Below are 13707 nucleotides of genomic sequence, written 5' to 3'. Positions count from 1 at the left end.
GGAGAAAATCTCTTCCACAGTGTCAGAATGTGTTTACTTTCTCTTATATCTTACTGGTAAGTTGTCACTGCTAGTGTTTAACCAAACCCCTAAGCTTTATAGTTAGTAATTTTAGCCTAATATTGATGTTACTTTTCATTTAAAAGCGAGGGCAACAGTATTCTCAAACAGTATTTTCTACAATGTTCCGATAAAAAAATTTACTCCTATGTTGTGTATGGGTGTTTTTTTTCTGCATGCATGTTTGTGTACCATGTTTTTGTAGTGCCCATGGAGTCTAGAAGAGGGCATTAGATCCTCTGGAATTGGGATGCAGGACAGTTGTGCGACACCATATAAGTGTTGGAAACTGACCTCAGGTTCTGTGAGAGCAGCAAGTGCTCTTAACACATGAGCTAGCTCTCCAGTGACTGTGTATTATCTCCTCTCCTTTTTAAAATTACATTAATATTCCTATTTAAAAAAAAAAGAAAAGAAAAAAGAAAAGAAAGGGTGTCTCTGTGTAGCCCTGGCTGTCCTGGAACTCACTCTGTAGACCAGGTTGACCTTGAACTCAGAGATCTGCCTGCCTCTGCCTGCCAAGTTCACCACCACTGCCTGGCAATGCTTCAATTTAAAACAACAACAACAACAACAACAACAACAACAACAACAACAACAACAACAACACCCCAAAACGTATTTATAAAGCCTTTAAAGGAAGAACTATTTACCCTTCTCCATCCTTCAGTTATTTAAGGGCTGCATGGGACTTAGTATCTCATGAGCAGACCAGGCTGCTGGAGTACAGCAGTCATCTTTGCAAATGAAATCAGCACTAATTCTGAAGATCACAATGTCTATTTTGCTTTGCTCACCAGTGTGACACAAAAGAAAAGTACTCACAGGTACCATATGCAGGCTCCCACTGCAGTGACATCATCTGGAACTTCTCCTCCTCTGTGTCTATGTCCAGACTAGAAAGATACTGTTTCACTTTCCTTGCCATTTGGGCATCTTCATACAGTTTCTTGGCATTCAGCAGTGAGCTGCGGCGTGCTCTTTTTTTGTGAGCCCCTCCCTGAACATCTAGCATGTTAGAATTTGTGCTGCCTTGACTCAATGACCTGTAAGAAGATGGAAACTACAATGAGAGCCTGTGAAGATGAGAATTCAGCACGAAAGAATGAAGATTCAAGTATTTTTTCTGTTAATGCTATCGCATGCTGATGTAAATGAGTTAAAAGATGAAAAGCATTAATGCAAAGTAATTTGGCACAGATGGCAATGTTCTCAATTAAGAACAAGATCTGTCAAACGTGGATTTCAAAAGGGTAAGACACCAGTTCCCCCCTGAGTAACATATCCTATTACAATCTTTGTGTGCCTATGCAACTCATGGCTAACCCACTGTGCTAACAAGAGCTTTCCTCTGCTCCTCTTAGGCCATGCACACTATAAGATGTGGCAAGAGTCTGGGACAGGATGAATTTGTTCTCAGTCCTTCCTCAAAGGCAAACAGAGCAGCTTTATTACCTGGACTGCTGGCAGTATGCTATTAAAAGCATCATTTTGTGACAGCAGGGTCATTCCAAACATAGAGACTAATTTTACCAGCAACCATATTTTGACCAAAACTTAAAGAGAACCAAGATATTATCTGAAAATAACATTTCAACCCAGTATAGTGAGAGATCAGAAACTCAGTAAAAAAATTGCTACCATCTCTGCACTTACAATGTAGTCAGACATTTCCTGCATTCTACAATTAGCTGAGATTCTGCCCTTGTAACATTCCTGCACATGATGGGACTTTACACTGGGTCTTAGAACGATACTACTCAAGTAAGCTGCTTTACCCACCCCAGCTTTTCCGTCAAGCCTGCTTATAGGATGCACACCCAGAACCAATGGAAGGTAGCAATTGTTACGTAGCAGGTCACTTCTAACAGGCCAGCAAATTCAATGCTTACAGGGGATTATTTACTTGTTGCCATGTGTGTGCAGTGGTGGGAAGATGCCCCAGCAAGACGGTGAGGTCTGAGGAGTGTTTCTCTCCTCCTACCTTTATGTGGACTCTAGGTAGCACTCATGACTCCAGGCTTACAGTCAAATGGTCTTTAATCTTTTTCTCTATTGTTAGTACTAGTATCTTATTTCCAGAAAAGATTCTAAAACATGGGCTACTTGTGTGCTCACACACCCAGCTTAAAACAGACACCAAATCTTAATGTTTGCACTGTAAATCACATAAGGCAAAACTGAAAATCTGTTACTGGTGTGTGTTTTTTTTTTTTTTTTTGGTTGTTGTTACATTTTTAAGAATTTTGAAGTAGGGTTCCCAGGAGAGAGGGGGAAAGGAGACAAACCACAGTGATACATGCATGAAATGTCATAAATAAACCTATTTTGGAGGTTACTGAAATAAAAACCAAACCAACCAAAACCCCAACAATTCTTTAAAAAAAAAAAAAAAAAGAGGAAGGAAACAGTAGGGTTATAGCTTGCATTTTATATAGTTTTGTTTTAAAGACACAGTTTCTCTGTGGAGCCCTGGATGTCCTTGAGCTCAGAGATCTACCTGCTCCTACATCCCGACTGTTGGGATTAAAGGCATTTGGAATAACCTCCTGGCACCCTGATGACTTTTAGTTGAGAGTCAGGTAGAAATGGTGACGTGGCTGCAGGCAATCTAGAGAAAAGACTGCAAAATCTGCAGAATGGTTTGGAAGAAAAATCTAGTAATTAGCGAATTACCCTTTAACCTTTAAGAACCTGAAAAATTCAGTAAATATCTAACATAACTGTGTGCTGGGCCAGACTGGATGCCGACAGGGTCAGCTCTGCCTTCTTTTACGTTTATCCTTAAGTCACGGGTAACCACTATACTGGTGGTACAGAGGGTAGTACTGTGTACACTCCACACAAGCAGGGCCAAGGGGCAGGTACTGGGGATTCCAAAAATGATCTAGAAGATTCAACTTCTGAGTATGAAGTTTCCTTATATTTCCCTTTTTATGTCTGTATAAAGGTGTTACGTGAGGAACACATAACAGTTCAGATGGCGAGAATCACGACACTAGCACAGCGGTCTGACAGTTCCAGCAAAGCTGAGTGTACTGCTACGCCTGTTGTCTTGCTCTCTCTCTTCTGGGTTTTGGTCTCTGTGTGCTGCACTCTTGGAGACTTTCTGCATTATGATTCATTTTATGTCTTTTCCTGAGAAAGACTACATCTGAGTCTTTTTAGGAAAATCCTAAAATTAACTCTATCTGGCCACTATTTGGAAGTCTACCTTATGCACAGATAAGCATATAACTAGATGAGGCCATTATTCCAGGAATCTGCTTGGGGTAGCTGCCCCTGAGTAAACTCTAGCAGCATAATTGGTGCAGGGTAAACAGACACAACTGACATACTCTTACTGGCCAGGAGAATAGGTTTCAGATTCAAGGTCTCTTTTCATTTTAAGCTTGGAGCTCTTTGAAAATATAGTTTAAAGAAAGGGGGTCCTACAGGGTACACCCCTGGAGGAATAGAACTCAAGTGAATAAGATAGGTTGACTAAAACAAGCATTTCCTACTTTATAGTGTAGACGATGAAACACATCGTAAAAGGTTAGGTATTAGTGTTTGCTATTCATAGAAAGACCAGTTCAGATATTTTCTTTAATTCGGAGTTATAGGGCTAAGAATAACAAGAATAACCCATTCTGTTTGTATTTTCTAATTGTGACTGAACTTGTAACCCTGGACATGTAATGAAAAGTACTACTTGGATATCATTAGTCTGTCTTTATTCCGTGAAGCTTATATAAATATAGAAGCACCTGGTTGCTAGTAAGACAGTAGTAAAAATGGCCGGATTGTTGGACAGTCAGGGCTGTAAGTTCCCCTGACCATTGCTTGACTCCCTCCCTCCCTTTGCTGATTCCTTGCCATCTCTGCTGGCTATCCTGTCAGCCATGACCCTCCAACTCTCCTCTCTGTGCTGGGCAAGTCCCAAGACCCCACTGGCATCCAGACACATGAAGCATTTCAAGAAGCTCAAACAAACAAGGTACTGCACTGGCTTTTCTTGGTACAGATAAAACATCTCATAATGTGGTGACTATTATTGTGTGAGTGTGCTGTGTATGCTACAGTGGATCTGTGGAGGTCATAGACTGCTGTATGGAACTGGTTATCTCCAACCTTCATGTGCATACCAGGGATCAAACTCAGTGAAACAAAGCCTTAACACTGATAAACAAAATTTTAATGCTAGCATTTAATAATCTTATTTTAGTTGTTATCTAAAATAAAAAAGCCAGCTTATAAACAAACCTATAAAGTTCTAATGCATGAGACTGACAGAGGATAATATAGTGTCTTCTGAACTACTGCCAAAGCATCAAATACTGATGTGAATAAAAATACCTGCTGTCTGCAAGCCCCAAATCTGACAGGACTGGACCTACCGGCTCAACAGCTGCAGCTGCCTGCTGTAGCTCTGTCACTAGGTCAGAAGATGTCTGCTGAAGTAGTAATGCCATCAATTTCTACTTCCAGTAAGAAGAACCAGGGAAGACCAAGACACAAATGTATGACACAGAAGAAAACACACAAACACACCAGAGGAGGAAAGTCAAGTTCACCAAATGAAAAACAAGACTACGAATATGACTCAAAGATATGGCCAAAAAATTCTTATATGTAGCCTAAGTATCTAGCCTCACAATTCATTGGTTTTAAACATCAAAATTCTATCTGCATTCTCCGTATGTATGCAATTCCATGCACCTACAGTACCAACTCTTCTCTCATTTAAAATGAAAGGTCTAGGGAAATGATGCATAAGATCTTTAACTGCCTGTGGCTCTAAACCAGATGGCTAGCAATGTAGAACTCAGAGTCCAGAACCTATTTAAACCACAAAAGACTGAGTAGTTAAGAAGTTTTTGGGAGCCAAGGGAATCTTTTTATACAAAGGCAATGGAGACTTAAAATAAATTTCAATCTAAGATTCAAGTTTCAGGCATTCAGTGGATCTGATGAGGGGTTTAAAAATTCTACTCACTTATACAATACAGATCAAATAAAGATGCTTCTCTGCAAAACTAATGGGAAATGCAACCCTTACAAACAGGCCTTTTATACACTAACATGTATGTTCACTTTCATAAAATAGGCACTGAAATTAGAGAAGGTGTGGTCAGCTTTTACAGCAGACTGTGTAGGCTTGGATCCCCATCAAAAGGTGTAAGACTGGGCACGTTACCTTCCCCACCCACACCGTGGGGATAACACCAGTTTACAGGGTAAGAGGGGACTTTTGCAGGTTACTCATTTAGACAGCTTACAGCAGTGTAAGGACACAGGAAAATGCAACAATATTTGTTATCATCTACATCTCATGAATCTGTTAAATTCAAATCTAAAAAGGGATTACAGAATGCCAATAATGAAAAAACAAACAAATGAAACGGAGACCGACACAAGGCTGTCCATCACTACTTCCACCGTGTTAGCAAAGGCGTCTGTCAGGTGTAGGCTGACGGAGTTAAGAGAAGGCATGCTATCTGATCTGCGTGCATTAATGAAAAGGATGCAGCACATGTTAAGAGTTGCACAACCTTCATTCCAGCTGTTCATTTCCCCACTTACCCCAGACTCCGCCACCTCTTCTTCCTGTAAGCAAGAGCCACAAACATTGAAGCATGTATTTGAATAGGAAAGCACAGAAAAAGACAACAGTTGAGAGTCAGAGAATTTATGCAGACAGAACAGAACAGAAAAATTTACCAGGAAAAAAAAATTATATCTTAACAGTAAAAAATGGCTCTAATGAAATGAAGGAATGGGAAGGACACATTGAGTCCTGAAGGCCAAACCCCTCTATAGCATGTACTTTAAAACATGCTTTTAGATGAAATGCACTTTTAATACCTGTCTAGTCATTAGTTGATTTTTGTTTTTGTTTCTGTTTGTTTTCTAAGAAAGGGTTTCTCTATATAGCCCTGGATGTCCTGGAACTTGTTCAGTAGACCAGGCTGACCTTACATGCAGAGAGATCTGCCTGCCTCTGCTTCCTGAGTGCTGGAATCAAAGGTGTGAGCCACCACCGCCCGCCATTGTAAGTTGATGTTATTAAGCACGGGATGCCATCTGTTCACTGCAAACTTTCTACTCTGTTTTGGGAAGTGTAGGAACTGGTCTTAAGAACAGAGTTTAGACACACTTTTGGATCCACTCATTTAAATACTGAAAGATTACAAGGAACATACAGATAGATAAATCCATTTTTAAGTGAAGAAATTTCTCTAATCAAGTATTTTACAAGAAAAATTGATTAGCAAATCCAACTTTGAAAATAAAAACATATGAAAGCAGGATGGTGGTGTGCACATATGTACTATGACTTGGGAGGAATTCCAAGCCAGTCTGGGAACACAATGAGATCCTAATAACTTAGGCACTGGTGGAAACAACTGAACTAGAATAAATATATTTATTTCCCCATGCACTTTTTAACCCAACCCAGGTTATTCCCAAGCAAGCAGCCAGGCTGCTTCTTTTTAATTGTATGTTTGTGTGCATGTATGCGGGTTATGTGTGCACATTTATGTGTGTTTAAGGCAGAGGTCAGCCTCTGGGGTTGTTCCTAAAGTGTCATAAACTTGTCCCTCCCCTCCCCCAACAGGATTCTTTTCATTGGCTGGTTAGTTAGTCAACTTACATGATGCTGGGGACTGACAAGGACTCAAGTTTTCACTGCAAGCACCTTACAGAGTGAGTTCTCCCCTGCCCTCTTATGTTAATTTGGAAGTACAGCTGCACCTTCATATGCTATCAAATGATTTGGCGGGTAACTAATTTGTTGTCTTCAGGCACTAGAGTGAAAACATGCATGAGTAGATGGAGGGTCACATAAGACAAGAGACAGTAGAAAGTCCACTGTACTAGGACATTCAACAAAAACAAAAACAGACAAGCCTCCTCCAGGTGTGCTTTGGTCCCTGGTTCTTACTGGTTTTTGTTTCTACATTCTGGAGAAGTGACGTTTCATTACATTACCAAGAGAGAGAAAAGAGATGGGAAGAGATCTGGCACTCCTTCTCCACTACTCTGAGAATCTCTCAACTAGAGCCAACACGAGATCATCTACTAGGGAAGCAGTGAGTGCTCCACGGCGATGTAAGTGAAGCAAGTGAAAGCGATGCCTCCCCAGCCAAACTCAACCTGACACACACTGACTATAAAGAATCAAGCATTTCTATTTTCCTAGAATATATGTATTTTAAAAGCACAGCAATTATATGTACTTAAAATTATTTTATTTATTAATTAATGCCCTATTTGGAGAGGTCCAAAAGGAAAATCTGATTAAAAAAAATACACTGTGGTTGGGGATTTAGCTCAGCAGTAGAGCGCTTGCCTAGGAAGCGCAAGGCCCTGGGTTTGGTCCCCAGCTCCGGAAAAAAAGAAACAAACAAAAAAAATACACTGTAATATCTACTTACATGCTGAAGATTATAAAAATTACTGGGAACAGCTTAACAACACACTTCCTGTAAACTCTATACATAAATCTGTAGCAGCCTTTTTAGTACACAAATTATCAAAAAAGCATTCTCGTTTTGAGTATGGCTGTGTATACCTGTAATACCAGCAATTCAAAGTGGAGGCAAAATCATGAGTTCTAGACCAGCCTCAGTTACATAATGAGTCCAAAAAAATTCTCAGGTAAAATTAAAAGATAAATGAAACTCTAATCAAGATGCAGCGTGGTAGGGCTAGAGAGATGGCTCATGGTTAAGAGCACTGACTGCTCTTCCAGAGGTTCTGAGTTCAATTCCCAGCAACTACATGGTGGCCCACAACCATCTGCAATAGGATCTGATGCCCTCTTTCTGGTGTGTTGGAAGACAGCGACAGTGTATTCATACACATAAAATAAATCTTAGTTAAAAGAAAAAAAAAAAGGCTGTAGCATGGCTAAATGTAATTTCCGGGAAAGAGCTTACATGCAAGCAAACAGTTACAGTGTAACTTTTGGAAAAGAAATGTTTTAGAAAACTGAAGTACCAGTTAGGACTTTAAAAGAGAAGCAGAGGGGTTGGGAATTTAGCTCAGTGGTAGAGCGCTTGCCTAGCAAGTGAAAGGCCCTGGGTTTGGTCCCCAGCTCCGAAAAAAAAAAAAAAAAAAAAAAAAAAAAAAAGAGAGAGAAGCAGAACGATTCTTTACTACTTAGGTTAGAAAACAGATGAGACAATTTGCATTCAGAGGATTTCAGGGAACTCAATATTCTTTTATTTGCTTGTTGGTACTTTATATATAACAACCATACAGAACTACTTGTACAGTCAGAAAAGTCATTGGAAAAACTAGGGCTCAAATCTTAGTAAATTATACAAAAACTGTTTGAAGGCCTAGAGACATGGCTCAGCAGTTAAGGGCACTGAGCTCTTTTGCAAAGGACCTGAGTTCAATTCCCAGCACTTACATGGTAACTCACAAGCATCTCCAACTCTAGCTCCAGAGAGGCCCACGCCCTCTTCTGGACCTGCAAGCATTGCACATGTGACACACAGACACACATGCAGGCAATCATATATGAATTAAAAATAAAACAAAACTGCTTGGGATTCAATTTCTTCAGCTGTAAAGGGAAGTTGAATATTGTTTACCTGTGAGAATTACCGTAATGAAAGACTACTGGAGACTGATGTGTATACAACACTTAGCACAGTACACAACAAAGGACAGACATCATTACCTCACCACCCTGATGCTACCCGTACGTGATTTCCATGTCATACCTCTGGCGAAACATCATGGCAGGGTCCATGTTAGCAGAAGTCATTCGAATAATATGACGGATTTCCTTGGCAATCATTCTTAGCTTCTCGAAGTTTACTAAGCCATCTACTTTGGAGTCATTTCCTATGAAATATATTTTTTAAAACTTTCATAGTTATAATTTTATCTCCAAGTAGCACAAGTTCAGTTATTACTGAGTACAAATAAGCTTGCTTTACCAAAGTGTTCCCCCCACTCCCTTTTAAGACTCGATAAATTCATAGATGGTTCCCCCTGACTCCAGGGACTGAGCTTCTAAGAGCTGTGTTTCCTGTGGGAATGACGACTCTGAATTCAGAGAGTGACTATCTATGGCTGCTAAAGCTGGTTCAGTATCTCATAGGCATGTACACAAGTTACACAGCATACAATCTTGTTCTGTACATGGTTTGGTCTATTGGAAGGATCTATAGCACCTGAAAACTTAGGCTAGCCACTTGACAAGGGCACTGTTGGGCCTACTTACTTACTAATAATTAAGTCGGCCTACAACTTTTTTTTTGATTTATAATTTTTAAAATAAATAAAATTATTTAAGAAGTAGTAGATACACTCATAGGAGTAAACAGTGGGAGATTAAGTAAAACTGGATTTCTTTCTCAAATGGCAATAATTAGCTAAAACTAAGGTAGCTATGTCATAAGGATGCTTTCTGGCCCCACATTCACTTTTTCTCTCTCAGAATCTGAATTTGTCACTGAGACTTTAATCACTGGTATGAAAATAACTGTGTGTAAGTTCTTTAATTTACAAATTTAAAGACTGTCCACTTTTCCTGAAGAGATTAGTTATGAGGCCATATGGAGCCCATGTATTGTCTTACTTAGTCCAAATCATCAGGTGAAAATGTCCTAAGTTGGTCTGCCTGACCACAGTAGCATTTAACTACACCTGTCTGTAACTGTTAGTGCAACCCAGCTTTTCTAACAACGAAGGCCCTGAAGCCAAGTCTGAGAGCTCAAGGGGTTAGATCACATCCTTTTCACAGTAAGTGGCACCTGTACACTGGTCACAGGAATGGTTCGTGGCCTCAATGCCAGCTGGAAACAAAACAACACCAATCATGCTCAAATGTTATAAGAGTATGTCAGAAGTCTGTGAGGATCTTTTCTTATGTAATGTGGCGATGATGAAATTCTGAGGCAGGAAGACTAGGCAACTAGAAGACACTCTCTGCTGATGACAATTAGCAAGGGCAGACAGGGCACAGGGAGCTGAAACAAGAACTGTGTAGAGCCCGTCTGTGTTTTGAGGTAAGAAGAATAAAATCAATTAAATCCAATTAAACTTCAATGTTTTGCTTTGGGACTCTGACTGCATCCTGGGGATAAGGATGAACCAAATGCAGACTGGAATAAAGCCTAAAAACTTGGAAATGAATTAAAAACATTTGGGATTGGGGCTGGCGAGATGGCTCAGAGGTAACTGACTGCTCTTCCAGAGGTACTAAGCTCAATTCCCAGAAACCACATGGTGGCTCACAACCATCTGCAATGGGATCTGATGCCCTCTTCTGGTGCGTCTGAAGAGAGTTACAGTGTATATATTTATTATATATATTATATATTATATATACATATATATAAATCTTAAAAAAATTGGGATTAATAACAGTCTTAACTGAGCAAAGTTTAATCCTTATTAGTCATAAATTTCCGATTTTTGGACATAACTTTTCCACTGTTCTCTAAACAAACAAATAAATGAACAAAAAACCAAAAATTAAAACACCAATGTGCATCAAGAAAAAAATGAACCTGAACAAAACAAGATGTGAAAGAGGGTCCAGAAAGAGAAGCAGAGAAGACTCAGACTGCAGAGTCACTATAGAGAAACCATGAAATACCCATTCTCTAGAGAAACCATGAAATACCCATTTTAAACATGTTCAAAGATACAAAACCAATACTTTAACAGAGAATATGAAACAAAAGAAATAGTAAAACTGAAAAACAATGAATTAGAGAAGGAATTCAGTGACAGGTTTAATTGACTGTACACAGCTGAAGAGAAGGAGTGTGAAGAACGACACTACTCGGAGTACAACACAACAAGACAATCTGCAGGAAGATGTGAGGCTAAAGAGGTACGGTGTCAAGTCAGACAAAAGTGAAACCAGAACCCAAAACTGATGCCAGAAATGGGCAAATAAACACCTATCTATACAGTATGTTCCAAAACTGTTTCAATATGACCAGAAATGTAAATCACAACTACAATGAAACAAAATTACAAACCTCACACCTCATAAAACCTAACAAAACAGCAAAGTATGAGAAGGCCACAACTGCAGCTATCAGCAGAGGCAGTGAAAAGAGTAACAGGAAGACTGCGGCTGACGTCTCAACAGTGACAATGGGAGCCAGAAAAGAATGGCTGCTACTTCAAAATGCTGAAGGAGAGCAGCTGCCAATCCAAACCACACTTCTAAAACTGAGGTCTTGGCCTTCAGATGAACAGAAATTGATATCTCCATCACTTTAAGGTAATAATGGTGTCTGATATACCAAACAAAATCAAACTCCTCAACAACTAACCACCAAAGCCCTCAAAACCACAGAGTGCACACACAGAAACGCAGGATGAAAGAAACAGCAGCAAGCACAAATAGACACATGCGAGATTAAACACTGATTTTAGTAACTGACAGTAAAACAATGTCGGACTGACAGCACAATGGGTGAAGAAGACAGGCGAAGAGTAAATGAAGCTTGAATAGTCTTAAGTTTTTCACATGGCCTGAAACAACACAACACTCATGAATACTGGCAAACACACTGACACTTACATCATCGGTGCTAACAGTAAAAAAAAAAATTGAAAAGTTGTACAGGTAACTAAGGGAACAGAGTAGGAAAAATACCATTAAATAGACTGTAAATGAACTCTAATGGTAAAAGATCAAAAGACAAACAAACAAACAAAAACCCCCAAAAAACGTTTTAGCTAAGAATTTCTACTCATCAAAAAATAACCTTAAAACAGTCAAAGAACAAGTTATTCTATGCCCAGGATGTAGAAGAGAATGCTTGTAGAAATTGTGAACCAAAAAGAAAACCTATTACAAAATGAGCAAGGAATCCGAACTGGTAACTGTCAAAAGGGTTACTGCACAGGACACAGTCATAATCATAGACGTGCAAATTACAAGCACAAGTCAAGATATAAGCACACACTTACTGTAATGTGTGAAAACAGCTTGGACTTAAAAGATGATGGTAAGGATAGCAGTGAGAGAACACCCCCAATGCTGGAAACCAACATCACCACCACACCATTTTTTTAAGGGTTGACCCACAGAGTCTACTCAGAATGTGTCGTCTAGTCATTAAGAACATATCTGCCTAAAGAGCATCAACAGAGAACGAACAGCACTCTTCACAGCAGGACACTACGGGGACTACTTAAAACCCACACACCAGTCATTGACAGCACTAGGACCTGGAATACTAAGCTAAGCAGTTTTAGACAATAGTGAAGATTCTCCCTAATCCTATGTTGACCAAAATAAGCCAAAAATCAAATCAAACAAACATTCTGTGAATCTGTTGAAAGTTCAAGAACAACTGAGACTCAACTGTGGCACTAGAAATTAGGAGTCACCTTTTGAGGAGAGGAAGAGGGGAGGGAGGGTTGGGAATGAGCGGGAGCAAGCTTGCTTCTAGGATATTGGCAATGTTTAATTTTTGCCCATAAAACTTATTATGTTGTCAGATTTTATTAGTTGTTCATTTATTTTGGACAGTTTTACTTATGTGAGATTTAAATTTTAAAAATTTGGGAGGAAAAAAAACATCACTAAGCTTAAAGCAAATACAAGTCAGGCGTGTCTGGTAGCGTCAGTCTATATCTGAACTTATACTGTGAATACGATTTGTTACTGTTGACAATGCGGCTTTACCTGTCATAAACTCACTGCATTTGACTGTATAGATATCTAGTGACATGAAATGATTACATCGAAATGGATAACAGATTAAAATGCTGCAGCTAAAGTTAAACATGCTAGTTTTCAAATGACTTCCAATACCTTCATGAAGGAATGTCATATCTTTCTTGACAACAGGGAAGAGTGGAATAATTGGAGGCTGCATGCTCTGACTACTAAGAATATTTCTGTATTTTGCCATGTTTCTAGATGGATCAAAAAGGTCTTGTAGATCTTGAAGGTGTTTCTCATATTTGCTTGGTAACTTTTCCCAGGTGCCTCTGAGTCGTGCTACTGGTGCCAGGTTCAAGCCACTGTCAAAATGAGAAAAACAAAACAAAACAAAACAAAAAAAGCAAAAAACCATTAAGAGTGGATTTAAAGGAAATGGTATAGGTTCAGGTCAATAAAGTACACAACCACAATCTAGAGAGGGAAATAAGCAGGACTCACTTTATTACTTTGAAACAAAAAAGAACTATAAGAAAAATAAACAAAAGGGACTCTTTAAACCTTAAACAATAAAAATCTCTTGCAGAGGACCAGTGGTGGGATAATGATTGCTTTACTTTGCACGTAAGAGATAACTGTAGCACTCATACAAAAGCTAAAAGGAGAGTGAGCGTCAGTGTTGCTTACACAGTACTGACCTGACAGTTTAAATGACTGACTGAGGGAGATTCTTGATTCAAGTGTCTGTGTCTGAAGGCTCCAATCTTGTCCCAAGTCTCCAGATATCTATCTACTCTCCCTGTTGCAGAGAACTTTAAACATGTTCAGACAGTCCTAAGTTGAAATATAATTCATGTCCATCAGGAAGCAGTCTCTCCTCAGTCCTTCATGCTGCGTGCCAAAGGTCAGCTGTCACTGCGCTGTATCACCTAATACACCTCAACATTCCTACAGTTTAGTCCCCTGCCTCCCAGGCTTCTGATTTTTACCTACCCCACTACATGCAA

General features: G+C 39.4%; 1 protein-coding gene across 14 annotated transcripts in view; it reads right to left on the bottom strand.

Annotated features, from left to right (window-relative positions):
- Window positions 1-13707, bottom strand: part of Rapgef6 (Rap guanine nucleotide exchange factor 6) — a 168375-nt gene that overhangs the window by 21301 nt on the left and 133367 nt on the right. For 10 of the 14 annotated variants that reach the window (XR_001840077.3, XM_017597259.3, XM_006246279.4 and 7 more), the window contains 4 exons: window positions 12851-13062; window positions 8781-8904; window positions 5626-5649; window positions 886-1106 (listed from right to left, as the gene is read on the bottom strand). Coding sequence is in view for 13 of the 14 variants with exons in the window: in XM_017597259.3 (XP_017452748.1) it covers window positions 886-1106; window positions 5626-5649; window positions 8781-8904; window positions 12851-13062 (581 nt within the window). In the remaining variant the exon portion in view is untranslated. The remainder of the gene's footprint in view (window positions 1-885; window positions 1107-5625; window positions 5650-8780; window positions 8905-12850; window positions 13063-13707) is intronic. The other 4 variants (XM_006246278.4, XM_063268981.1, XM_039085935.2 and 1 more) reach the window with 1 other exon arrangement.

The sequence above is a fragment of the Rattus norvegicus genome, chromosome 10, assembly GCF_036323735.1.
Source record: "Rattus norvegicus strain BN/NHsdMcwi chromosome 10, GRCr8, whole genome shotgun sequence".
Lineage (NCBI taxonomy): Eukaryota > Metazoa > Chordata > Mammalia > Rodentia > Muridae > Rattus > Rattus norvegicus.
The sequence above is the reverse complement of the archived record's forward strand: the minus strand, read 5'-3'. Positions and strand labels throughout refer to the sequence as shown.